The 27,879-nt window shown below is 45.6% G+C and overlaps 2 protein-coding genes across 2 annotated transcripts; both read right to left on the bottom strand.

Annotated features, from left to right (window-relative positions):
* Window positions 1-5,060: 5,060 nt before the first annotated feature.
* SLC25A5 (solute carrier family 25 member 5) lies at window positions 5,061-7,755 on the bottom strand. The gene is made up of 4 exons (XM_063423739.1): window positions 6,921-7,755; window positions 6,319-6,805; window positions 6,063-6,203; window positions 5,061-5,456 (listed from the first exon to the last, which is right to left on the bottom strand). Exons 1-4 carry the CDS (start codon window positions 7,029-7,031, stop codon window positions 5,299-5,301), a joined length of 897 nt encoding a protein of 298 aa, XP_063279809.1. The 5' UTR covers window positions 7,032-7,755; the 3' UTR covers window positions 5,061-5,298.
* A 357-nt stretch (window positions 7,756-8,112) lies between these two features.
* On the bottom strand, window positions 8,113-27,358 carry SLC25A43 (solute carrier family 25 member 43). The gene is made up of 5 exons (XM_063423738.1): window positions 27,000-27,358; window positions 24,264-24,505; window positions 23,117-23,289; window positions 11,242-11,376; window positions 8,113-10,248 (listed from the first exon to the last, which is right to left on the bottom strand). Exons 1-5 carry the CDS (start codon window positions 27,269-27,271, stop codon window positions 10,051-10,053), a joined length of 1,020 nt encoding a protein of 339 aa, XP_063279808.1. The 5' UTR covers window positions 27,272-27,358; the 3' UTR covers window positions 8,113-10,050.
* Window positions 27,359-27,879: the final 521 nt, after the last annotated feature.

Genomic DNA, 27,879 nt, shown 5'->3' with positions numbered 1-27,879 from the left:
TTCTTGGGAAAATAAGGAGTAAAAGAGGGAGTAATCTCGGGCAAGAGCTAGCAGAGATGGATCCTGTGACAATTTAGTGCCAGGCTTGTAAGCAGGTGTTCACATTAACTCATGGAGTGTTGATCTTGTTCCCTGCTCCTCACCTGCTAATCTAAAGCCTATTTCCAGAAGCCTGTGGTCAGAGGCCCTTGGTGGTGTGTGTTACTTGGGAAAGGCAGGAGATGTGTGTGGGTAGACAAACCCCTTTCCCAGTGTGGTAGCACAGTCCAGCCAGATGAGGGCCTAGGGTTCCTCTGGGAGCGATCCAAGCCTGGGCTAACAGCAGGTCGCACTATAAAAAAATCAGATTTTTTCCCTAAGCAAAAGACTTTGACATCTGAAAATAGGTTTTGAACCATGTGAGAAGTGCTGGGATGCAGATGCTGAGTCTCCAGTTGTCCAAGGATGAAGTGTGATCTTTCTTCAAGTGACACTAGAACAACAAACTAACTTGGTGATGGTGTCATTTATCATTGGGGTTAAGGCTGGAAGTGAGGAAGGCTGATCTAGAATATGTTTAAAAGTGTGATATGTCCTCTCAACAATTGCTTGACCGGTAGAGTAAGGAATACCAAAAATGTGTCGAACACCTCAATCTATTAAAAATTCAGTTAATTTTTTGACTAGGTTCATTATCCAGGTGGGGATAGGAGCATCTTTACAGTTTGGTGAGGCACAAAGAAAATCTAGTGACTGCCCCACTTCAGCACAAATTGTCCAACGTAGCTGCTACCAGCTGCCTGCTGCTTACCTGGAGCCTTAAGACAGCACAGCACAGGCTTCTGGAAGGCCAGTCCATGTTCAATCAGTATATGTCATGTTTGGAAATCTGCCTACTTTGGCTCAGGACTTGTGTATGGACCCAGTCAGAAAGAGGAGTACCCTTCTTCTGAGGTGCTTTTGATATACTCCAATTATGCAGTCCATGGCTGAAACAACTCCAATACAGAGAATCTGATCCAATACATTATTATGTATTCCTTACTTCAACTGGAGCTAGTTCACAACACTGTAAATCAAGTTGGGTCTTTCATTTCTAGATCTAAAGGAATTAAAATATATTATCTGACTGTAGCAACAGAAAGCAGGGTCACCAAGTTCAAACAAGTGATGAAATGTCCTGTTGTAATAGATAAAACCAGCTGTCCTGCAGGGTTTCCCATACCCTGGTAGCAAATGGGCAATCTGTAGCAGAGTTCAGACCAAAGAAAAGTTGGAATTCACGTTACTGTAAAAGTCAACATTTGTTTTTATAAATCTGTAGATACAGGTAAGTGATAGATTTGTTTGCTGAACTGAGCACCACATGGTATATAAGAACATGTCCAGATGCAGAGGTATCACAAAATGTGAAATAAAAGGAGGGGATCTGTTCCAAAAGTAATGGCACACATGGCCCGACTTACTGTATTTCATGATTTAGTCCAGACCAAATTCCAAGCACCTTCACAAAACCCCAGTCTGATTTACCATGTCAGAACACCTCTGGATGTAACAATGCAGCCTGTTTTCCCACAACCTGTACAAAACTTCCAATTTATAAACACTCAAGAGTAAGTGGTAGCAGTGAATCCAACCTCCTCCTTGTTAATCCCAGCTGTGTCTGGGGAGCAGAATGGAGTCCTCCTTGCCTGCCTCCTGAGGGGAAGTTTCTGGTCACCCCTTATAGCTCCCATTGTGCTCCATGCTTTTGCTATTTTACTCACTAATGTGCGTATGGCTCGCTCGAACTCCCTAGACTGTTGCACTGATAAATGCACATTGATAAATATGCATAACAATGTCAAGACAAAATGATCATCTTGGGAGCAGCACTAATGGATTAGCCTGAGTCAAAGTTATCTCAGCTTTTGCTGGTGCTATCCTGAAGAGCCCACTGGGCTTTGCCACATCCAGGCATTTTAAAAATATAAAATTATGGGCTTGTTTAAAAGGCTCCAGGGCTGGGCTCCAAGAGTGGAACAGAAGCCTTGTAACTCCCTGCTGAGGAATCCTAATCCTAGGAACCCTAGCTAGCAACACCATAGTGGGGTTTTGGGTAGATTTCATGGCACTAGCAGCCAATCTCTGTTGTCAGCCAGAACACCTCCATCCCCATGCCTGCAGCCAGGGCTGTAATTCCTGTCAATCCCAGCAGGATCAGAAAGTGACAACCAGCAAACCACTGGTGGGATGACACATCCCAGAACGTCCTGATTCTGTCAGTTTTGGTGTGGAGTCTTGGCAGGTCCCGAGAAGTCATTCCCAAAACCACTATCCCCCAAACAGCTCGGTATGGCTCCAGAGTGTGCAGAACTGTGGCTGTGTCCCTGCAGGCATGTGAGCTTAGCTCCATCCCCACAGCCCAACCCACCATACATGTGCTTTGGGCAGCTGATGGGGCCACCCTGCATGGCTGGGCAGTGGCAGAACAACCCCCACTAGAACAACTGGTTTTACCCTGCTGCTCTGCACCAGATGCTGCCAGTCACGCAGGCAGCACATGAAAGATGCTGGGGCAATGCCTGCCAAGGGTGACAAGGACACAGAGGCAGGGGTACCCCTGGCTCCATCCAAAGTCCAGAGACAGAGCCTGGAATGACCCAATGACTGCTGAAGGGGACAGTGGAGTGGATGAGCTGGCACTCTGTGGGTCTTTCACAAGTCCTTGGGGTGGGATGCTCTCCACTGCAATACTCAGCACGCAGCCAGGCACAGCCCAATTGGGGCAGGCTGGTGCACACTGAGCCATTCCAACCAGCTGCCACTTGCCCCAGCCATCAACAAGCGTGTCACACAATCCCCTGCACAGCTGTGCTGCATCAACACCTCCTAATCTTGGGATTTATGGCTGCTGGGTGAGGGCCTGAGACAAAAGCAGCACTACAGGCTTTCACCCATCCCTTCTCACCAACAAAGGAGCTGATAACACCAGGCTGGACACAGCTCCTGTGGAGCAAATCACAACGTCTGTGATGCTCAGCCCTTCCTGTAGGAGAATCACACTTAAAAGGAAAATCCATGCCCATCCATGCCATTCTTGGGCCAATCTCTTTCTCACACCTCCATTTCCCCACAAGAACAAAGCCCTTAATCCTTGTGCATTGTGCTCCTGTGGCAGGCAACAGCAGCAGCTGAACCCCCCTGCCTGGTCCCTAGATAAAGCTGCTTCCAGGGAGCTGCCAGGAGGGGCAAGGTTAAAACCCCAGAAGGCCTACCAGCCTGTGCTACCCAACAATTGCGTGCAGGGAAAACCCCTTGTGGGCTCTGCCCTGCATCTCCCACCTGCCAGAGCTAAAAAGAGCTGTGAAACACATTCTTGTTTCCTGAATCCCCAAAGCAGGCAATAGGGCAGGTAGCTAAAACCCATTTCACTCAGTGCCAGCTCTGCACACCAAGTCCAGTGCATAATCTGTAGGGCCTTAAGGACTTAGGGATTCTGCAGCTCAGCTCCTTTGCAGTCTGGCACAACAGCCCAGCTCAGGGCCTCAGTCACCCACCGTGTGCAGGAAAAAATTATACACTTACCTTATTGTGCCAATGGCCTGGCGGTGCATCCCCTGTGGAGGGAAGGATGCCCCATGCTCAGCAACCAGCAGCATTTCAAAACAGCCCTTGAAATCCAGGTGAGCTTAGCAGCTGAGAGCCCTTAATTAGTAAGCTGGCACTTGTACAACAGGAGAGGGCTCCCAGGTAAAGCTGCCCCATGGCACAGTCCCCTGCCAAGCTGCTGCCTGTGCCCCCAGAACTGCCCACTGCTTGTGGCTTTGCTTCACATCTCCCCTTTACAGCCTGTTTCATTCCCACAGCAGGCAGTGGGGGATCTCACACTGCAGCAGCCCAGGGGCAGTTGAAAATCATCAGCAAGGACAGTTGGCTCAGCTGTGAGGCACACAACTGTCTCCCATCAGAAAGGCACATGCCCACTCACAGGGAGCCTGGCAAGCCAACACCACCTGCAGCAGGAAGGTGCTGCACTCTCATGCCTGGCTGCCCTCCTTAGATTCCAACAACAAAAACAACTCTCACCCTTTGCAACACAAGGTGGTGTTGTCACTGCCTTGGGCAGTGATTTGAGATTGGTTTCAGTGATTGAAATCAACTGCTTTGAGCAGGCCTGGGCAGCCAGAAAGGACCAAAACCATGGGGGAAGTGAGAAGACTCACTGTTCTGAAGGGCAGAAAACTGGGGGAGCATCCACTACATCAATCCAGATCCCTGGGCAGAAACCAGGCAGCTTCGCTGGGGCAACCTACAGAGATATCTCAGTAATGGCCACACCACATACATTGCTCCATCTTGCAGTTTTCCCCAAATTGTCCCAGCAGCATAAAGGAATTTTCCCCTTCCCCTGGAATTTTGAACAGTAAGTTCCAGGAGTAAAGAATGAGCCTGGGAATGCACCTCCCTGCCTTGCAAGCACAGCTGGTACAGAAGCTGTCTCTGCTCAGCTCCTGAATCCCCACAGCACAGCACCTTCTGTGAGAGCAAGGCTAGCCAGAAAAGCTACAGAACAGCAGCAATTAACTGCACTTGTGTCCTCTGGCTACTTACATGCCCAAGTAGGTAGCTCAGTTTCTAAGGCAGAGAACATGATGTCAAGCTTTGCTCCTCCAGGGAGCAGCAAACACTCCCTTAGACATTCTTCCAGCCTCCCAGGCATTCAGTGCCATAGGGAGTGCTGTGCTTTACAGTTTAGGCACTTGGCACTGTCAAAATCAGGTTTCATGAGCTCCAAGGAGCAGACAGGCCAGAGGCAGGACTGTGGCACACAGTCAGTCCATCATCTCTGGTTGGTGGAGTCTCAGGGAAGTCAGCTGGGTGAGCCCTTCAGAGCTGCCAATCCCCATTCCAGCCTACACCACTGGAGGAAACAGCCCCTGGCTTCCTTGGCAGCCTGCACTGTGTTTACCTGCCAGTACTTAGCAGGTACCGAGGCTTGCAGGATGGAGATGGTTCATCTTCCTCCTTCTCTCAACTGCTGAGACCCCCAAGCCCCTCATACTTCAACTGCTGTAAGAACAAACATGAGATGAGGAAAATTGGTTTCAGATTTTTATTTCTCTGTACTCTTTAAGAAGGAGTGACCGAAATAGAAACCATCATGAGTCCCATCAGGGGGAACAGTTTGATGAAGACAGGGCAGGCAGTCACCGCTGCCCCGTGCCAACCTGTATAAACATCAGCTGCCACTGTTTAGCAACTAGATGGTTTTCAAACAAGTCCATGAACGGTCACAGACTACATAGAACAACATGCCAGTTCACAACAGGAAACAACTTATGTATACTTCTTGATTTCATCATACAGGACTAAGACAAAAGCACCACCCATTCCTCGGAGTACATTTGACAATGCACCTTTGAAAAAGGCCTTGGAGCCCTCATCCCGGGCAATCTTCCGCCAGCAGTCAAGAGTGCCGGTGTACATTATGTCAGCTGCAGGAGACAGACAGCTTTAGGAACTGGATGCCCACGATCCCCAACATCCAGCTTAGAAACAGCCTCATGTATCTACTAGCTTTACAACCTCAAGTGCATCCCATTTCTTGTACGACTTTCTCCAATACTCGCACACAGAGGACGAGACTGCCCAGGAGAGATGGTGCTGCAGCTGCATTGTCCCTGGGAGTCACTGGAAGGACCAGTTCAAGCAGAAGGCAGCAACTCCTTGCTTTGACACCAACACTTCCAAACCCAAACACTATTGCACAGTTGGCCAGACTGTGCCTGCTATGGAGACTGTATTTTCTTGTCCCAGAGACACTGGCTTGCAACATCTTTGGGCGAGTTCTGCTGTTCCCACCTACTGACATATACCTAACTTGTGTATGCCACCTTACAAGTGCTGCACGGGCCAACCCATTTGTACACTTTCCTGTCACCTGCTTCCACAGCCCCTCCTACACCCCTGCCCCCTACAAGAGAGGAGGATATCTATACAGGCTGATGAAAGCCAAGCCATTCTGCCTGCACCTCAGCTCCACCATCAGCTATTGACTCAGGGATGCCCAGTAACTCTTACACAGTGAGGTAGAAACTTACCTCCTTTACGGCCAGACTGCATCATCATGCGACGACGAACTGTATCAAAAGGGTAGGAGACCAAACCAGCAACAGCAGTGACAGTCTGAGCAATCATCCAGCTGACAACAATGTGGGTGTTCTTTGGGTCTGGAAGCATGCCTGCAGAAGAGAGGCTTTGATGAGAACGGCAGGTAAGCCACCAGCACTACCGAAATGCACTACAGGCTTGCCGCAGCCCAGCATCTCCTTTTTAGTGCCGTTTTGGTCAACCTACCCTTCGCGGTGTCGTAGATACCAAAGTAGGCAGCTCTGTAGATGATGATGCCCTGGACAGAGACACTGAAGCCCTGGTACAGGCCCTTAATGCCATCAGAGCGGAAAATTTTGACCAGGCAGTCACCGAGCCCACTGAACTCCCGGTCGGCCCCGGCTTTACCCACATCCGCTGCCAGGCGGGTTCGGGCAAAGTCAAGCGGGTAGACGAAGCAGAGGGAGGTCGCGCCGGCGGCACCCCCGGATGCGAGGTTACCGGCAAAGTACCGCCAGAACTGGGTTCGCTTGTCCACGCCGCCCAGGAAGAGCTGCTTGTACTTATCCTTGAAGGCGAAGTTGAGGGCCTGGGTGGGAAAGTACCGGATCACATTGGCCAGGTTGCCGCGCCAGAAGGAAAGGATGCCCTGCTCCCGCGGGATGCGCACGACGCAGTCGATGATGCCCTTGTACTGCTTCTCGGCGGAGATCTGCTTGCTGGCGTGCTGCACCTGCGGGGGCCGAGATGCCGCTGTCAGCGCCGCTCCCCCGCGAGCCCCCGGCCCACCGCCGCCGCCCCCCCCTCCTTGCGGCGACCTTGGGACGGCCCCGGCCGCCGGCGCTCACCTGCAGCAGAAGCTTGACCCTCTCGATGGGGGCGACGGCGGTCTTGGAGATGGCGGCCGCCACCCCGCCGGCAAGGAAATCCTTGGCGAAGGACACGGCCGCATCGGTCATGGCGGGAGCGGCGCGAGCGCGAGGCGATGCCGGGCGAAGGAGGCGGGAGGCGGCGCTGAGGGGGCGCCGCAATGGCCGTTAATATAGGGGCGCGGGCGAGAGCGTGGGCGGGGCGGGCACCCTGCTCGCCCATTGGCTGGGGCAGAGGGCGTGGCCGCCGCAGGGGGACGGGGCCGCCGTTGGAACCGGCGGGGGGCACATGGCCGCGGTGCCGCGATGGGGTGGCGCGGCACGGGGGAGCCCGGGATGGAGCTCCCCGGGACAGGACATCCCGGCATGGAGCACACCGGGACAGGTCATCCCGGCATGGAGGGTGCCACCAGCACCGCGGGCGGGACATATATGCGGCCCTGGCCCGGTCACACCTCCTATCCCCACCCCGGGCACAACACATGGCGGTGACGGGACCATCGGGGAGCACGATCCCCCAGTCCCTCTGCGCCATCCCAATGCCATGGCGAGAGCAGCCGGGCACAGCATAGCCGCGGCGCAGGCAGGAACGGGGCGGGCTCTGAGGCTGCCTCATCTGCGGACACGTCCAGGCCCCCATCTCTCTCACGCGTGGCCGAGACCCACGCCCACAGACTCCTCAGGATACTGTCACCCTGCGCACACGGGGCTCAAGGAGTGACCGAGCTCCAGGTCATGTACCGAGTCCTTCTGCAGTCACAGTGCTGAGCTCAGCTGAGATGCTCAGACAAGCATACCCCTGCAAGTACTACTCGGCCCCATCACACAGCTGCATCCAAACGTCACTCGAGTAGGACTTCACCTATCCGATGGTTTAGCCTTGCTATTGACTGGTTCTTCATGGTCATACCCCATTTCACATGTCAGTGATCCACTGATGAAGGGCTTTCTGTCAGTGACATCTTAAATATTCTAGTGCTGGCCTTCGGGGATTTATCATGTGCATTTGTGATTACAAAGGACAGGCTTGGTTGATAAAAGGTTAGTGCTTGATAGGTCACAGGAGTGCACTATGATACAAAGGTGGTAGTAGCACATCAGAAACAAGTTAGAGATAACTTTTTGACTCTTACAAGGTCTGAAGAGCTGATCAGACATTCACATGTACCCATTCAATTTTTAAAATCTATTTAGAAATATAGTGTTAGTAAAAACATACAGGTATGCTCAGACAAGGCAAGAAATCCATTCCTCTCCAACATGCTTACAATTCACATCTCCATATCCATACATGTCCAGCAAGTCTCAGTACAACTACTTGCACTGTGCCCATGGGAAAACTGAGCCACAGAGAAAACATGGGCACTAGGCAGGTTGATTAGAATCAAAAGCACTTACAGCCTCAGTGTGATGCATGAGCCACCAGATCCGCTCTCTGTCATCTTAATTTTTTGCTATCTATGCTTGCATTTCTTCTCTGAGAAAAAAATTAGTATGAAGCATCACTGCAGCAGAACAGAGCAAGTCCATTAAGACAGATACTACAAGACTGCAGCTGTAAGATACATCAACGAGTTCTAGGTGCAAGGCAGGCCTTATAGTTATCCCAAATCTTTCTGCAAGTTTCTCTCCACAGTTACAGACTGTTCCTGCATGGATTTGCCAATGCCTCATCCTGCTGTGACATGTCCTAACCAAGCAGTTTCTGAGATTTATTTATTTTCATCCATCAGGAGTTATAGACAGTGCAAAAACACAGATAAGGAGATGTGTAAAGCAGCAAATGCTGTGATGAGCCCAGGCTGGAGCCAGTGTCCACACACCTTTGTGAGCTGCTGTGATTCCCATGCTGCCAGGGGCACAGCCTGCTTCCCACATGGACATGGGGTTCGGGATTTCTATAAGAAGGCACTGGGATGGGGATGCTCCATAGCTGAACTTCTAGAAAGGAACTGGAGCAACACCATGGTTCCTCAGGTATGACACCAGATGATCTTTTGTTGTCCAAAAGCTCCCAAGAGGCCCATCTGTTGCAGTGGCACTGGCAGTAACCTGGTGCTCTTGCAGAGGTTCCTACCTATAGGACCTGTCTGCAGCCCCTGGAGCACACGGTTCCAGTGGATCAATCACAGGTGGTGTACATGGTGCTTTTCTGTGTGCAAGTTCAGAGCAGCTTAGTAGGCTTAGGTCTCTGCACTGGAACTAAAAAGTGGTTTAATAAAAAAATAGAGCTTTAAAAGTACCTAAACAACATGATAGAGTTTGTGGCTCTGAAATATCTTACACATTTAAGAACTGCATTTTCCAGGAAATATTTCAGTTAGAGAACTTCAGGAAAAATATTTTTCAAGGTGTGAACTATTCACATACATGCAGTAACAATGCATGAGAAAGGGAGGAATATTTTTGAGTATGCACTTAAATTTGCAAGATTGTCATCCCAGTGTATTACAGTCCATTTTGCACATTACAGTTCTGTCTTAGTAAAAGCACAGTGGCAGCAGCATACGTTCGTCTTTATGCTGGAGATTCAGGCAAAATTATTATTCTCAAGTACATCTCAAAAACTGAGGAGTGGATTTGGGAGTGTTACTGAACTAAGACTAATTCTGACTCTGTAGAATGCCGCATCCACACAGTGTCACTAAAAAAAATGGAGATTTCAGTAGAAATTCTTGCATGTTGCATGTGTTTTATTGTTTTATGATTTTCGTCTGACTTGGTATCTCAGATAGCTTTTAAAAAATCCATTTTCTTAATGTTTTTGAAGACAATTTAGGCTCTCATCTCTCTTCTCTTGCCTTTCTGCAACTGGTTTAATCTCAAATGGCTATTCAGTATTAAAAAGCACCTAAAAGAATGTCATTTCAAGTTCCAGTAGCATAGAGTTTTCAAACTAGTTGCATCTTTCCTCTTCAGTATCTGCTTGACAGTCATATTCTTTACATCCATTCTGCAAATACAATACAGATTTATTCTTTCCCATCACAGGTGTCTCACTACAAGAACCATGGAGTCCACTGAAATGTCAGTACCTGTAGCTCAGTATGTCTTTCCTGCAAAGTTCCTTAAGAAAGGTATTTGCATATTTGCAGTGGACGTTCTGATGTCAGTTTTCAAGCACTGATTTCCTTGGCTCAAAATTTTCCCTTCGGAGGAGCTCTCTCAGTTCTTGTGGGTGTAAGCTCTGGTCAACGCCAGGTGTTAGCTTGTAATTTAAAGGAGATTCAATATAACCATTTCTGTAGAGACAAACCCGCTTGCAGAATTCATAGGTGCTAAACATAACACTGAAGTATGGCACAATCTGATAAAAAAGCAAGAGGAAAAAAAAAAGATTAGGCTCAGTAGTAGCATCCATAGCTTAGATGTTTTAAAAAAAGGGAACTTCTAGGACTTCCGGTCTGATCTGCTAATAGATCTTGTCCTCATTTATATAAAATCAGTCTCATCTCAAACTATGCTGGCAGCTGCACTGTATTAAAAGTAGGAGTTTATTGCTGTTACATAACTAATTATAGCAATATTGTGAAGAAGAAGGTCTATGCTAGCCAATGGATTACCAGAACTCGTCAAATACTCAAGCACATCCTAAGCAATCTCAGCAAATCCTGGCAGGAAAGGTGGAATTTATTCTACATACACTAGAATGACTCCACAATTTTCTTCTTTTGCCCTATGCAGAACTAGTAGCTACTGGCTTTGTATCAGCCAAGATAAGGCAGTCACAGGCAGGCCATCACAATCAATCCCACTGTCACTCAATTAGCACTCATTAGCTGACCTGTAGTACTCTATGTAGGTAATCCTCATCACAGCACTATAAAACGTATTTATGTAAATTAAACTACCTTCTGTTTAAGCTACCATGCTTTATTTCATGCTTTCAACTCAGCAAGGGCTGCAGTAACTGATACATATGCATTAAACACCTGGCTGAAAGCACTGCTTTGGACTTCTGAGCAAGTGGCTTACACAAGCACACTTTTTTTAACAGCTTTTACAATCCTAAGTGGATTGCTTGCAATCTCCCATCCATTCCACACCTTGTGTGTTAGGAGCATCCCCTTCTTCACAGATGTTGAAATGAACTTTCAACATCTAGAAGCCAAGCTTGCATTTGGGGAAATACAACCAAACCAAGTTCCAAGGTTGGTTTATAACCTGTTTTGTCACTGATCCTGCCATCTATAAGCTCCTAAGTACAAAGGTATGTCATTAAAATTTCTATCCCCAACTGTCTAAAACTGTCTTGATTCCTTCAGGATAGTATTTGACTGGGATGAAAGCAAAACCTCACCTTGAGCAGACTGGGTGTGAGTCCACTCCAAAGTCCAAGCACACCTTTGTTCTTCACAGTTTGCCGGAAGCAGTCAGCCATGCCAGTAAAATGGACATCAACTCCTCCATAGTGGGGAAGCCAAGGACTCTGGGCCTGTCAAAAGACACCCAGGGGGATTTAGAACAAGCCGAGAAAACCAAAGTAATTAACTATTTTCTCCATTCTGGTATATAAGTCAACACAAGGTTTCAACAGACTGATCTGGATTCTTTCCAAAGCACCTAATTTGCATTAAAATATAAATTAAAAAGGGAAAGAACTCACTCTTTGATAGGTACGAAAGTGAACAGTAATTTCACAGAGCACCTCCTTTTGTGCCATGTCACTAGTAGCAATAAATTCCACCCTTGTGAGGACAAACCGTTCAAGCCAGAGCCACATTACCCATCAGCCCCATGCCAGCTGCTCAAGTCCAGGTAGAGATATTCCACGTTCCTGGCACTGAAACACTATGAGAGGGAAGGCTGGAGCCACACTGTCTTCCTGTAACTCTGATCAAACCAACTGACTTGTCTCTGTCTGCACTGCTGTGAGAAACATGAACTGTACTACAGGCTTAGGAGGAGCAACACGGCAGGAATGGAAGGATGGTGATTTCAGCCCAGGCTGTTCAGGCCTACCAGGGGCTGCAGGTGAGCAGTGCCCATGCTCCCATATCAATGTGTTCAATTGACAGGGACCAGATAAAGTTAGCTGGGGAGAATCCTGTTGGCTGGCAGCTGAACTGCAGTACAGCGTCTGTTCACATGGAAGAAGTGTATTTGGTCATTTTTAACAGCTAAATCCTTTCTTCATTAATCTCCTAATGAGTTAGCACAGACAGGATAACCTGACCTTGAATAATCCCATCTTCGTCCATCTGTGCACATGCACCCATGGATTTACTTTGCATTGACAAATCAGTATTTCACTTAAACTCATGACAAGTGACACTTCAGCGTCAGGCACCCCAGGACATAGTTTGATGACTTGCAGAATGATCATCCTAAGGTAGAAGTTTGATAAAAATGGGGCTTGTACAGTCAATTGATTGATTAACATGGACATCCCCAATGTTGGATCAGTGTGGATCCCCACAATGATCTGAAACACCATACAGTGTAGAGACTCTTCACTCCTTGTCCAGACTAACCTGTAGCTTCTCAGAGCTGCTAAACCTATGATAAGCCTCATCAACTGACAAGTGGTGATGACATTTTCTAGATGCCTTAGCTATAGCATTTCAAGTACTTGGCAACTGAGATGCTGGAAAGGCAAACAGATCAAAACTCATGCTCTGTGTATATAAGACAAATGGCTAATCAATAGTTACTGGCAAGTCTACTGTTAAAACTTAAAGGCCTGACTACCCCCCACACTAAGGACATAGTCTTCTTCGTCTAAAAAAAAATCACAGATCATAATTTTTTTCTCTTTTTCTTCCTGCCTCATTGAAATGCATGTGAAATACCTCTTATGGCAGGTAACAGCTAAAAACTTTTGCACAAAGACTTTCATGCTCCGAGACTACAACTGAAACTAGTTCCATAAGAATGGTCATATTAGCACCAGCAATGCTTAGAAGAAAACCAAAATCATTATCTTATAGTTATCTTATCTACTTATATTAAAGTATCCCTAAAAATGCAATGGCAGTCATAGGAGAACTGGATTCAAAACTCTGTTCTGCTTTCTGGATTGTCAGCCAGGTTCCACAAGGGGTTTTTTTGTAAGTGAAGTTATGCAGCCAAGCAGTAAAGAAAGACAAGTTTCTGAAATGTTTCAGGAACACAAGAATGCTATTAATTCCCTTCCTTTTTCAGTCCCTTTGTGGTAGGCAGGGCATGGCCTGCCAGAATTTAATTGTGTGAGTTTGACTTAATCCCCTTCATTACTGTACACACTGCAGAGGCACAGATCAAAGGTTTTGATTATAATACTCTTGCCTGCAGCACCAAAAGAAGTGACAAGCACTGTATAGGTTTCACTGACACAGTAAACACCTCTAGAAGGCAGGAGACGTTCCTTTAAAAAGGAACAAGTAAGTCAAACCTCTAGATTTCCAATCTGCCCACAGATACCAACCTCTTAAGAGATATACTGAAATTATTTATAGTACCGTTCCTCACAGATAGAGCTGTTTCTAAAATTTCAGTCTGTGAAGTGAGTTATGTGTTGCCAGCCTTTCTGCTTTAAAGGAGCTGTCCGCTTCTAGGACCCTACATACAGTATTTGAATAACAATTGTCCACAGAATCTCAGAACCACCTACTGCAAGAGGAAAACTAAAACCTGTATCAGTGTGTAGTTAAAGCTCCAGTATTTTGGAACATAGCTAAATTAAGTTAAAATGCATTAATAAAAGGATAATACTGTAAATGTGTTTCATCTGGCACTGCTGTTCATGAAAAACAGTAGCTGTGGGTTTTGGTCATTCTTCATCTAAGCATGTCTACCACATTGCAACCCTCACACCCACCCTAGGGCACCAGAGCCAGAAAACAGAAGCAGCAAGAGATCAAACTGGTTTCTCTACCTCTTTTGCAGAAACCTACCATGATATACAAACCAAACAGCTAATCTCATTCCAAAAAGGTCAGGTTTATGATAGACAATTTCATGCACCTCAAAGCAGCTGGAATTTCTTGCTTTTGACACCCCTTGACACTATGGGCTGCTGCATGGAAACCTTTGTTCCTAGCCTTTTGTTAGGAACTCTTTTAAAGACTCCCTCCCAGCTGCAGCTGTCTCAAACTGCAGGAGGCTGCGGATACTGGTTCCTGCACTGACAGCAGAGAGCCAATTTATTACTCTCAGTAGTAGCAGGGCTAAGTTGCTTATCTTTTTACCTCTGAGGAACAGTGCATTCTCTAAATTATTAAAGCACATCAAATGCAGAATTGGCTCTACCTGCTCTCTCACAGAGTACATTTATATCCAGACCCCAACAAGTTGACTATGTCACTGCAACACATCTACAGAGGTTCTACTGAAACACTCAAAACCCAAGAGAGACGTGCAAAAAAAAAATGCCCAACTACCTGCACTTGTGTTCTTTTAAAATAAACAAAATATTTAAATAGGAATGCAGTGTCATGACTGCAAGTTAATTGTTATTGTTAATTGTTACCTGAAGACTCCTCAGACATCATCTCTCCCATTGTCTGCATTACAAGGTGACTGCCAGAACAACATAATCCCATTTTGGGAAATGATCTCACAGACCTTTTCAATGACCTACCTCAGCCACACTCCTGTGCAGAGAAAAAACTTTTCACTTGCTTTTTGGGACATTTTGTTTGCAATTATTTGTATTCACATGTATCAGAGACTATGAATTTATGTATTTAATTCATGTACTCCTCCCCCTCTTCCCTGTTCATAAAGTTTGTTGGGACAAATATTGACCATTTATTTTTTGAGTACTCAGTACTCTTGGCACAGAGAATGGAAGATAACTAACAGTGAATAGCTGTCATCACTGGTATGCTATCCTGATGGTGGATAGAGTAAAGCTGCTTGTTATCTACATATTTGCAACAGATTCAGGTGTCCTACACTTCTGATCACTTAAAAACAAAGTACAGGAAGGCAATTTACACACAGCTCAAGAGTTCACACTCTTAATCTGGAAGCTAAAAAAAGAAGTCTTTGCAGTCTGGGTTAATAAGGGCACATGCAATAGGCAACTGCAGCTATAGTTTAAAGGAAACTGAAGGTCATGGATTGCAGTTTTCATCCAAGGTAATACTACTCCAGTCAACAGAAATTTCACTCAAGATTGATGCTTGAAAGAGTGTTTCAGTCCACTAAATGAAAAAAAAAAAAGTAAATACATTTTAATACTTTGGGGAAAAAGGCATCCTCTTGGGCTTAATCAATTATTCCTCCTAAAGGTCAGCCTTACTCAGCAGTCACTCTCTGTCAGTGTTTTGGTAGCGCTGACTTACCCCTGGTTAAAGTCCACCCAAAGGTATTCAGGCACAGAGGAAGGCAAACCATGGCAAGCTATCAGGATACAGTCAGTTCAGAGCAGCACAGCACAGCTGACCTCCAGTGTCCTGCACTCCAGGAACACCTTGTCCCTTCCTCTTCAACCTGAACTGGGGCCAAATCATGCCTTCTGGGAAGAATGCCACCAAGTGAGCAAAGCAGCTTCACGCTTGGTCAAAAGCTTGACTCTTTGCTTTAAATATGTATCACCAGGCCTGTTGTACCCTGAGGCTTCACAGTTTGTAAAGAATCCATCCTTTGCTGCTGAGCATAAGCTTCCTCTGCTTTAACACCTGCAGTGTGAAGAAATCTTTAATATGGAACATAGAAGTCTTTTTCCTCGAGGCAGTGCAAACCCCTTCCACGAGCAGCTCTGGGTGGCTTCTAAATGCCTCATAATGGTTCAGTGCAAGCCCTACAAATGGGTGCATCATTTTCAGACACATTAGCACTGATTTATTTAAAAGCAAATCTTTAGGCAGACTGGCTTGGCCAGTTCACAATGTGAATGGCAATGCTAGTTCCTGCATATCCTGCTGCCTACCTAGGAACTGAGGAGAAAACCAATTTTTTAAAAGGGTTGGGCCTTTTCAGAGGTCGTACTTTCATTTGCCTTATGTGGATGAGTTAAGGATTTACACCAAATCAAAATAAATCACCTATAAAAGAATCACAGAATCATGGAATGAACTAGGTTGGAAAAGACCTTTTGAGATCATCAAGTCCAACCAGTGAGGTAACACCTCCTCATCAACTAAACCATGGCACTGAGTGCTGCATGGAGTCTTATTTTAAACATGTCCAGGGACGGTGACTTCACCACCTCCCCAGGCAGATGATGCCATTGCCCAATCACGCTTTCAGTGAAGAATTTTTTTCTGATGTCTGAATTTCCCCCAGCACAGGGGAAGTTTAATTTAGTCGTAAGACTGTGTCCTCTTGTTCTGTCAGCTGCTGCCTGGAGAAAGAGACCAACCCCACCTGACTACAATCACCTTTCAGGGAGTTGTAGAGAGTGATAAGGTCACCTCTGAGACTCCTTTTCTCCAGGCTGAACAACCCCAGCTCCCTCAGCCGTTCCTCACAGGGTTTGTGCTCCAAGCCCCTCTCCAGCCTCGTGTCCTCCTCTGGATGTGCTCAAGCATCTCAACATCCTTCCTAAATCGAGGGGCCAGAGCTGGACACAGCACTCGAGGTGTGGCCTCACCAGTGCCCCGTACAGGGGGAGAATGACCTCCCTGCTCCTGCAGGACACACTATTCCTGATCCAGGCCAGGATTCCCTTGGCCTTCTTGGCCACCAGGGCACTCTGCTGGCTCATGTTCAGCTGCTGTCACCAGCACACCCAGGTCCCTTTCTGCCTGGGCACTGTCCAACCATTCTGTCCCCAGCCTGTAGCACTGTAGGTGGTTGTTATAGCCACAAGAGAGTGTCGATCAAGTTTTAGCTCCCTGTTTATGGAGTATTTTCCATAATTAGTCACCTCACATGTCACAGGCACATCACTCTAAGTACAGACAAATGGATACAAGGCTGTCCTGAATAACTGATGTAAAAATACCCACATTGGGGGATAACAGTAATAGCTGTACCTCTAGAGACATTATTGTCTCCTGGCTGAAATGTATGTCTGGAATAGCTGTGTGGGAACAGCAGCGAACCCAGCCTGTGCCAGGTCCTGTCTGCTGGGTGAGCTTATGGAGCTCAAAAAGGTGGGCTGAGTTAACCATCTGATCTGTCCCAAAGCAGATTAACAAGCTCTCACTCACACCACACTGATGATAGAGCTGAGGTGGCTGTAACAGGCTGGCAGACATGATCAGCTGGCACTACCAAATCTTAGACTGGGGGCATTGTGGCCACGTTAGTGTCTGGGAAGATCATTTGGAGAGAATTGCATTCTGCCATCTCTCAAACCTCCTGCATTTCAAACAGGTGCAACACGTTTTCCTGCTTTTCTTCAGCAGGCCACTGTGTTGCAGTGCAAAGCTAATCTACCTCAAGGTGAGTATTACATAATTATCACACCACAGCTTCTTGGATGAACAGGTTTAGAGTCAAGGCAGACCTCACAGTTAAAGCGTCCCAGTCCTGCTTCCAATTCTTGATCTACAATTTCTTCCTGTTATCTAGTTTTCCCTACTAACCCTGTTCAGTGTTCCAACTTGACAGACAGTCAGTCATCATGCTCTTCTCCTGTGGAAGTCTGGGGATCTAAGAAAAATGCTTTTGAGATTTGTTTATATTCATAAAAGCTGATCTAGGCTGCTACAGAAGGCAAAAAGCCCACATTATGCTCCATAGATTTTTTGAGGCATTGCCTTGACCATTTACCAGACCAAATACTTCCCTAAGCAGCAGACCAGTACTCTGCAACAGCTTCAGAAAGTGGTATAAAATATCTTTGTAACAACATCAATGAAACAATAAAAATTGCAAGCAGCTTGAAATATTCATATATAGTAAAAAAGAGAAGAAAAGAAGGGATTTTACCACAACCAGAATCTGTCATCTACTACCTATTTGCTGATAATCAGAGGAGCCAGGCTGGTCTCAAATTCAAATAAGGGCATGGGAACCTGGTTGATGCTTGAACTCCAGCAGCAAGAATAAGGTGAGCATGAGATCATAGAGGAAAGTAAGAAAAGTAAGAACTCACACTGCAGTGTCCCCCATTAGAGATGAGACTTCAAATATTTCACCTATCTGTGCACTTATTTTCAAACACTTGATGGAAGTTCGTATCTCTGGAATCTCCACTCTTTTGTCACGTTTAGCTGAAGTTGGACAGCAGAATCAAAAGTTACTGGGGCAAGGACAAGGACAGACAGCTAGCAACCATATAAGCCTCACTAATGAAACCATATTAGAAGCAGTAATACTGCTCCTTATTTGCTTCCACACTATGGAATTAGTGTGGTCAAATGGCTCAATTCTGAACACTTTTGATTCATGCTGTTCACTATTAAAGGGTCTTCCTGCCCAAAGTCTCAGAGCATGTATGCTTTTGAGATGTTGTGTGAACCACACAATCCAAAAAGGATTTTTTAGTTTTAAACCTGGTCATGATTCCAATAATTTTCATATTCCCAGCTGAAAAGAACACAGATCTCACTGCCAGCAGTGACACTACAGCTTGTGAGCTTCCAGAGGCTGCATGCCAGCCCAGTGACTGTCCCAATGACAGAACTCTCTGCAAGTCACCTGTGCTTAAGCAAAGCAGGAGCACTGCTTGTCATCTCAGCAGAGAGAAGGAACATTCATAATTCTCTTTTTCAAAACTCTTTATAACCCAGCCCACTGGGTTCTTGCTAGACTGACTTTTACCATGCAAGGGGATTATTTTAAAAAAATACTTAAATAACCATATTCCTTCTAAAAGAGAGGCTTTTACTTTAAACAGGGTAGCTCACAAAGGAAATGACTGCTTAGTTTTCCTCACATTATTAATGCACAGCATTTACATAACTTACAACAGATTTCACATTTGCAGAGCATCTTGCAGTGCCAAAGAACAAAATATCCAACAAAAACCCCAAAACACCTTGCAGATTTATAGGCAGCCTAGGCCAATCTGATTGAATTTGAAAAGAGGCCACTTCTTGGGTGATGCATGGCAACAATCTACACTAGCCAAAACCAGTAAGCCTGTTTGTTTGCAGGAGTGAAGCAAAGTCAAAGCCTGCACTTTGAAACAGAAAGATCAGCCCTGAAAAATGCGTTCCCCACAGAGATGTCCTCATAGCTTGAGGATGGAGTGCAGTCAACACCAAAAATGAGTTGAATCTTGCACTTTACTAACATATGATTTATTCCATATTAAAAGGGTTTGATGGCAAAGCTATACCTGAGTAGCATTTATTGGTGAAGGAGAGTTTAAGAAGGGTTTTATTCAAAGATATTAAAGTATGGGGACAGGGCTAAGCTCCTGAAAACCATGCAAAGTTTGTTCATGCAAGCAGGTGAGGAGTAGTTGTGGAGTATCTATGAAGCTTTAAGGACATATTGCATAAAAAACTACCAAGGTCACAGGTCAGTCTGGGAGGGAGGTTGAGAAGTGCCACTCAGGAGTGTCTGAGCCTACCTCTGCACGTCCTGAGCACAGAGGGAAATGACAAACCTGGTTACTGGGTTTGCACTGACCATTTGCATGTTTGTATGTTTTCAGTTCCATACACAGCCTGGGATAGATGCCATTCTAATAATAATCTTCTGTACACCCTGTAACAGCTTTAAATTCATCTTCCCTTACTGAAATGCCACAGCTCAGTACAATATGCACTTTTGAAGGTTATCATTGTCCAATAAAGGATGTGGGAAAGTAGAAACATTACCAGTGCTCCTTAGACACAGAGTCATTCAAGGGAAATTTTCCCTGCTAAAAGTACAAAACAAATTGAAAATGAAAAAAGTGTTCTTGTATAGCAAGTCTGCAAGGTAAAAAGGGCTGTACTTGAATACGGCTTAGAAACCGGATTTAACAAAGAACACTATATTGTGAGGTAAGGAAGGAAAGCCAAGAATAACAGTCAGAATGATACAAAGAGCAGTAAGTTTTTGTTCAGAATCTGATCCATCATAAAAGTAAGTCAGGAAAACATTTAATATAGAACATAAGCCTCTCTTTCACGAATCCCCTTCTACAGATGCACAACAAAAGCCATATTTCCATGCTGAAACATGCATACAGTACCTCTGAATTCTCTAACATGCCAATCAGGAGCAAAGTGAAAAAAGGAAGACAAAGGAACAAAATTAGGATAAGCACAACATAGAAGACTCAAATATTCAGTAAGACTCACTCATATTAATTAACATTTGTTTCAAGAAAAACATTCAGGTGTATGTATAGCAAACACAGCGTCTTTAAAAAAAAGTAAACTCGATAAAGCTAATTCACAGCAAAGGTGTAAGAAGCCATGGTAACAGAGTAAATCTGACATCACAAAGCATCACCAAAACACAATTCCTTCTCAGGAATTGTTCACTGACAGTCAGCTCCTACTCACACAGCTGCCAGTGACAGAAGCAGCCAACGCCAGAAGTGTAGGATTCAGATATGTAAAGTGAGAAAGGATGAAGCAAGATTATTACAATGGAGATCAAAAATAGCAACTTATCCTTCCTCTCACAGCAGAATTAATTTCCTAGTCTATGCAAACAATTCAAGCATTGTCCAAATGAGGAGATGAATGGAACTACCTCTTCAAAGGCTGCCTAGCATATCACATAAATATCTGAACTGAGTGTCCTGGTCTCATGTTTGCACTCCACCCCACAATCAATGGAGATAACCTTCTGTCCTAGTTTCTCTGTTTTTGAAGCTCCTGAGATTGTCTTACAACTCCCTGGCTCCTTATCACCAGCAGCTTTACTGGAAAAATCTTCTTTAGCAATATACACCACCCATCTGTCAGACTGGTGGGACAAAAGGGAGGGAAAAGGAACCTGATACTGACTTCCACAGTGTGCTGGATTCCTCTTCACACACCATTGTGAACCCAGCATTCACTGCTTAAAAAACAGGCCAGCACATCTCCATGTGCACTGCAGAGCTCACAAGACCCAGAGATAGCTGAAGGCTTTGGTAGCCCTCTCTTTCTATCAGCCAGAAAGCTGAATCACTAAATAGAGGTTGCTCAGACTAAGATGTGTGAGAAGAGCTGTGATCAGAAGTATCTGCTCCCCCATTTTCTACAGAACTCTGAAATGTCTTGAAGTTCTTTTCCTTTTCTTTTATTCTCCCCCTTTCTAGGTCCATCCCTTTGCATGGTATTTTTCCTGGTGCTGTACTAGGCATTTCTCTCTTCTGACCAGCACCCTACAAACTACAGAGAACAGCAAGCACAAAGCAGAGGTGATCCTGCAAAGCTGGGCTGTACCGTGGTGCTAATTTGAAACCCCATACTTCTTGGATAACCTTGCAGGAGTTCCAGTGCGCTCCTGGTATCAATGTGCGTTGCAATTTTCAACAGCTCTTTTTTCTGGACAATTCCACATTAATTAATTTCCAGTACGAAACAAATGGCAGGATTTCACACCAAGGAAGCTCGTTCTTTTGAAATACCTTTGCCTTCTCCCATGCCTTCAAAATAAATCACTGAACAGGAGGTGTTTCTTTAAGCTGAGAATATCACTATTCAGTGTTGCAATGCACTCACGAGGAAGAAACCCTCTCTGTTGATGACCCTTTTGTTTTCATGCAAAGCATTTTTAGCCTCTCCATGTCCTATATATTTAGGCAATAAATCCATCTCCTGTACTGCTGGAAGCACCAATCAGATGATTAAGCCTCCCATCAGTGGAAGAGCACGGCCTACTGGCAGGAAAATGAAACATGGAACTGTCCCACTTCTTCACATGCCTGTTGCGACCCAGCTTGATAGAAAACATCGCACCAGTTACAGCCAAAACCTACTCCTGAACTGATCACAAAAGCTGAATGTTCAAGTAACTGTTGCATTGACAGAAAATACTGAAAGGGAAACAGCACAGTAAATGCCTTAATTTTCTTTTATTCTTCAGGGCAACAGTATTGGTGTGACCCTAAGGATATAAAGTAAAAGAAGGCTTGTAAGGAATATTTGCTTTTCTTAGACCCACTGGTACAACTGGATAAAATGACCAAGTTTTAGTGCTCAGAATCTCCTTCTGGTCTGAAATATTTTATAAGACACCTAATGAAAGCACTCAGTTTAAACCTTGACTTCTGGATGCAACAGCTACATGAGCTGGTCTGATAAAAGCCCTTACTCCTTCTGCTGAGGTTCTCTGCTGCAAGCTAGAGAGGGGGCAGTGAAGGCTTCTGTGACACAGCATCTGAGCCGTGAAAAGGGGAACTCAGAACAGGAGAGGGAAATTCACAGTTTCACTGACCTCTTGCTACCTTGTGACTTGCCAACCAGGCTACCACTTGGTGAAGGGGGCAAGGACCTATATAAGGCTGCCACAACAGCAGTGGCAGTGACTGTTTTTCTAATAACATCACAAAAGCTTTCCTTTGTGATCAATAAATAATAAGTCTGCATTGCCAGGAACTAGGCTGAAAACCCAAACTCATCTGCCCTTGCCAAAAAATGATCATATGATGAAAGATATTCCCTGTCCTTCTATTGATGAAGTTCTAACGAAAAGTCAACATCAGCAAGTGAATTATGTCAGTGAGATGGAAGCTGTGCGACAGTGGTTGTTTTGTGGGGTTTGGGTTTTTAGATCATTATTGTTAAAGTTCTGGAGAAAGAATCAGATATAGTAACTCTCATTTTGCTGATGCTCCAGGAAAACAGGAGCACCTGCAGCTGGTTAAGTCACTTGTTAACCAGAGTCATCAAAAATAAGAACAAGGACAGTTATGATCCTTCAGACAATACTGAGCAAGTTTGTTTTGTAGTGAGGCATAAACAGCAGACACACAGGCTGTGAAAATGACATGGATCTCATTCACCCTGCCTATCACCAAGGGGATTGAATTTCTTCAGCTGGAAAGTGTTCAGCCTGTATTTTACGGGAAGTTTGCCAATCCTGAATTTTGAGGATTTGATGGAACTGCTATGAAAAAGAAAAAAAAAATAAAGCTACAGAGATGGAGTCTGAGAGCATACACATGTCCCATGAGAGTACTTGAACTTGCGTTAGAGGTATAACAACCCGTTTATGGCAATGATTTCCACACTTTCAAAACAAAACAACAGACAAACAAAACCCCACAAATGAGAAAAAAAACCCAATGAAACCAAACCCAAAGTCTCTGCAGGCTACTGGTAAGAGAAATAAAGTGGCATCATGATCACCTGGCTAGTCTTGTCCCAAGCTCTTGCACTAAGCACCTACAACAAAGCACAGGTAACATGAATGTTCTGTACCTGCATCTTCCTCTTAACAGTCTCAAAGGGGAAAGAAAGTGTCTGTGCCACAGCAGCTGCTACACAGCCATTCATGAAGTTCTGAAGAGGAGTGAAACGCACTATGGGTTCATGCCAGATTTTGTCCAGGCTGATGTAAACAAAGAACGAGCCTGCAGAAAATGGGACAGCACCTAGAAAGCAAACCAGACAGGATTATACCAACACACTGCACGCTAAGAGAAGAGAGCTGCTCATCACATAACTAGAAAGATGGAAGGCACTACTGACAATTTACATTCCTCAAACCTAATCCAGATTTTGAAGAACGTTACTCTTTAGTCACTGGTTTACCACCAAATACCCCTATAGTACCATCTAGATAAGATGATAGGAGCATACATTTACCTATCAGAACGTGCAGAATTACTAACTGCTATAGTCTCTTGACAGGTTGGGTGTTTCTCCAGGTTCTCTCCTGTGACAAGCTCTTTCCCAGTCCAACCCAACCCTAGCACCTGCACAGGTAAACAGCTATGTCTTCAGTCAGGCTGATGAGGCCTCTTTTGCTTGTTTCATGCTCTCATCAGTTTCATAGCGGGATTATACATTTATTATTATTATTATTATTGTTGTTATGCATTTTATTTAATGTCATATTGTGAAAAAGTGGACTCAGTTAAATGGCATTTTAAAGGCTATGAGGAGTAAATAAATAATTAAAAATTAATTCAAGAGAGACTATAATTAACCTTCACTTTTCACACCTACTATATACTACAGCTCACACTGGTTTCACTGAACATCTCAGGAGACACTCTCACACTCAACAGGAATTACAAGCACTCTGTGTGTGCGTATATAAATGCTTTTTAAGAGTTTAATGGTGAAAATTGTGCATCCAAGCACAATTAGATCATCTGTAAAAGAAGAAAAAGAATATTTTGCTGAACATCTAACCTTATATAAAATGCTACACACTTGGTCCTAATTGGAAGTAATAAAGCTGCAGCAAAGGTTATCAGTATTGGAGTGCCTTGCAAATCTCCACATCTTCTACAAGAAAACATTCTTATTTTGCTTTTGAAATCAAGTGGGCACATAAACACCCTACACAGCTGCAATAAAAACCAGGCAGTGAGGCGATTTCACCCCAGTACTGTTTTACCTAGTATTGCTGGTGAAACACCACGATAGAGTGCACGGAGTCCTTCTTGATGATAAATCTTGTAAAAAGCATGAAAAATTCCTTCGTAAGATGGTTCCAGCCGGTTCTGCACAATGAGCCGCGTTTTAATCACATCAGTGGGGTACGTCACCACGGTGGCCACCATGCCAGCCAGGCTTCCTGCCATGATGGCTCTCCAGTGGGAGATATGGCCCAGCTCATCCATGAAAAGGGTAACAAGTCTAAAGCAAACACATAAAAGAAGTACTATTAATGACACTATAAAGAAAACACATGAAAAATTAGGGCAGATGATTCTTGATGCAAATGTTCATCTGTCCACAACCCACTTCAGCAGCAGGAATTGAAATTCGAAGATGTGATTCATCCAAGATCTTATTAAACATAACACCACACAAGCATCCACCTACAGGATGAAAATCTTTCTTTCATATTTCCACATATAGGATGAAAATTTCCATGATTTAAAACACATCCGCAAGAAATTATCTGATCATCAGTTAAAGATATTGGTCCAATCTGCCAACAGTTAAGGTTATCACGTAAGAGGAAAGATGTAGGTAATGCCATCACAGGCTTGCCAAGAGCAACTGAACCCTCTTCTGTTACTTATGCTGGGACAGGAAGGTGTGTCACAGGGACACACCTCTAGAGAGGACTTATGTTCAGGCACTATTATGCTCAGGAGTTTAGGTCTCAACTTGAAAATTTGAAATTGTAGTACAGTTTTAAAAGCCACACACAAATCATGCATTTGTGGTGCACTGAAGGACTTGTCTATGGCAGAAAACTCCTACATCAGGGAGTAATGTCCTGGAGGCAGCAAGAAGCAAGTAAAAACATTTGACTATTTTAGTTGGAGGTAAAGAAGTATATTATTCTATTTTGGAAGCATTAACTAAAACATCTAAACAGCACATCTGCATTAACCTGTATGGTGTAACCATGTGCAGAACAAAATAATTTGCAAGTATTTACAGGTCACCGCTTGCTCAGTTGATGTTTTTTCACATGAATATGTGTTTTCTACTGCATGACAAATCCCTGCATCTACTTGTCTCAAGTCCTGGGAGTGCCTAGGGCAGAAAGCTCAGCCAAGCAGAAGCAAAAGGGCATAAACCTCTTTCACTGTGTCTTAAACCCACACAGCCTAATTTTCCTGTGTGTGCACAAATGCCTGGGGAAGGTGGTGGGGTGTGTCTAGGCACTACCAGATAACATTTAAAACGACTACTGAAAGACAAGAGTCCGTGCAGAGTAATCACTGAGGGAGCATGGAGTCACCGCTCCCGGGGTGCTGACTGTGCTCAGTCCTGCTCCTCCTAGGGCTGTTTACCTGGTCTGCCCTATAACATTTCTCTTTTTGTGCTTCTTGCCTTTATGCACACCATTCTCCCAGTAGAAAAGACTTTCAAAAACCCCCAAGTAGTGTATCAAGGATTAAGCACAGGCACCTTGTACTTAATTTCCTGCTAGCCTACTTCTATCCATAACTCAGAACACCCTGTGCAAACCAGACAGCATTTCTAGCCTAGCAAAAGGAATACACGGTTTCAAGCTTAACAAACAATAAAGTTATTTTGCTCAAAATCAACTAATTTATATGTTGGTGCAACACACTGCCTTTTCTGTGAACTTTAGATTACATTTAAATTACTGTTTGTGCCTTCCCACTCACATTATCTCGCTCTTTGTTTGACCACTGTGTCTATTATGGCACAAAAAAGTTGCCCAGTTTTAGGGACACTTTGCTTGTGGTCTCCTCAAGGGTGCAGGCAGTGATGTCCGGGTGACTTGCTGGGGCAGATGAGTGACAAACCCAGCGGGTTGGCAGCACCAGAGGCGCTGTGCTGCTGCCCAGAACAGAACAAGTCATCAACCAGCTGGGTGGAAATGTCATGTGCTACCAGGAACAGCTGACTGCCCAAAAAAAACAAAAAACAAAAAACAAAAAAACAAACAAAAAAAACCCCCCACAGAGTGCAGAGTGGCAAAACATTTTGGTGTGTGCACACAGTCAGGGACTCCCTGCAAAGACTGAGAGATACTGGCAGGAGAAGGGAATCCTAGGAAACAGCACGGTTGGCAGAGCTCCATCAGCACTGCTCCATGTTGATCCTGCTGCAGTCCTTCCAGTACTTACCTAAGCTTAATATGTGTGTATTATCAAAAACAGGATCTTAAAACAAATAATGTCACATATCAACGTCAAAACCAATCAAATTTGCTTAACAGCTCCTGCACGATAGGGTAAAATATCTGACTTGTGATTTTGTTATTTTCTTTGATACAGACAACATAAATACTTGAGAGTGCATAAATTAATTAAACAAATTGGTTGCAAGGAACAGCCGTGACAGCCACACCTGCAGGTTGCACTGTAACTTCCTTCGTAAATGAATCTAAGCAAAAGAATCTGAAGAGACTATCGACTCTTCATCATGTGAAGAATACCTATGATTTTACAAGCAATTGCTGGCGTATCACCAGGCCCTAACAATCGCTACGCGCTGAATAAATTAGGTAAATAAAATTATAAGCAAGGGTCCGCGCCTTTGGGGAGAAGGGGTGCGAGCCTAGCTGACCACCCGGCAGAGACAGTCATTAGACCGAACTCGGCACTCTCCATCCGCTATTACGAAGGCGGGCGCGGCAGCGCAGGTCCCCGGAGCCCCCCGGAGCCCCCCGGAGCCCCCGCGCGGGCCGGTCGCTTACCGGCGGGAGGCGGCGAGCTGCAGGGCGCTGTAGGGGCAGAGGCGCAGGCAGGCCGTGAGGTTCCCCTTCCAGAGGGCCCGCACGCCCTCGCTGCGGCACAGGCTGCGCCCGGCGTCGCGCAGCCCCCGCCGGCAGTGCCAGGTGCCCACCTGGGCCAGCACCGTCAGCAGCTCTAGCGGCGCCGTCAGGCTGAGGCTCAGCGCGCCCGCCAGTCCGGCGCAGCCCAGGCGCTGCAGGGCGGTGACCCGGCCGTCGCGGCGCAGGGTGGCCATGGCCCCGCCGGCCCCGCCGGAGCGGAGCGGAGCGCACGGAGCGGCCCGGCCCGGCGGGGCGCGGCCACAGAGGGGGCGGCGCCGCCCGCCGCGGCCGGCAGGGGGCGCTGTGGCGCAGGTCTCCGCTAGCCTCGGGCGCGCGCTGTGGAGGCGGAAGAAAAATCCGGAGCGGATGTCCGGAGCGGAGGGGCCTCCGAGTGAGCCCGGACTGTGCCACTGCCCGTGTTTGCACCTGAATTCATGGATTATTACATTATTTCCATTTATGTAGCCGGAAAAACCCCTCGCAACAGTGACCCAGCTGCACTCAGGACACTCCGCTTTCTCCTTACAATTAAACATAGTTCCACAGGGAGCGAATGCAGCAGCGGCACAACTACACAGAAACACCTCGTTCGGCTCCTGAGGCACTCTGTGTTGATGCTGGAACTGAGTAACTGAGTGAACATCATTAATAAGATTAACGAGGTCGATTAGTTCAGGTTTTCCTGACGTGCTGCCAGAGAAAAGAAAAAAAGGCACAGGGACAGGAGAGACGAAAGCGGAAAGGACATACAAGTTGAGACCGGAATCTGTGGAGTGAGGCGATAACAGCCAGTACGGAGGTA

Source organism: Prinia subflava, chromosome Z (assembly GCF_021018805.1).
Source record: "Prinia subflava isolate CZ2003 ecotype Zambia chromosome Z, Cam_Psub_1.2, whole genome shotgun sequence".
NCBI lineage: Eukaryota > Metazoa > Chordata > Aves > Passeriformes > Cisticolidae > Prinia > Prinia subflava.
Note: the sequence above shows the minus strand (reverse complement) of the source record. Positions and strands in the feature narration are given on the sequence as shown.

Excerpts from the sequence above, each read along its gene's own strand:
- SLC25A43 (XM_063423738.1), bottom strand. The coding sequence starts at position 27,271 with ATGGCCACCCTGCGCCGCGACGGCCGGGTCACCGCCCTGCAGCGCCTG. Across the intron at positions 24,506-26,999 it reads CAGCTCGCCGCCTCCCGCCG|ACTTGTTACCCTTTTCATGG; the intron begins GTAAGCGACCGG and ends TGTTTGCTTTAG. Across the intron at positions 11,377-23,116 it reads CTGTTAAGAGGAAGATGCAG|GCCCAGAGTCCTTGGCTTCC; the intron begins GTACAGAACATT and ends GTCTTTTGACAG.
- SLC25A5 (XM_063423739.1), bottom strand. The coding sequence starts at position 7,031 with ATGACCGATGCGGCCGTGTCCTTCGCCAAGGATTTCCTTGCCGGCGGG. Across the intron at positions 6,204-6,318 it reads TATCTACGACACCGCGAAGG|GCATGCTTCCAGACCCAAAG; the intron begins GTAGGTTGACCA and ends TCTCTTCTGCAG. Across the intron at positions 5,457-6,062 it reads GCAGTCTGGCCGTAAAGGAG|CTGACATAATGTACACCGGC; the intron begins GTAAGTTTCTAC and ends TGTCTCCTGCAG.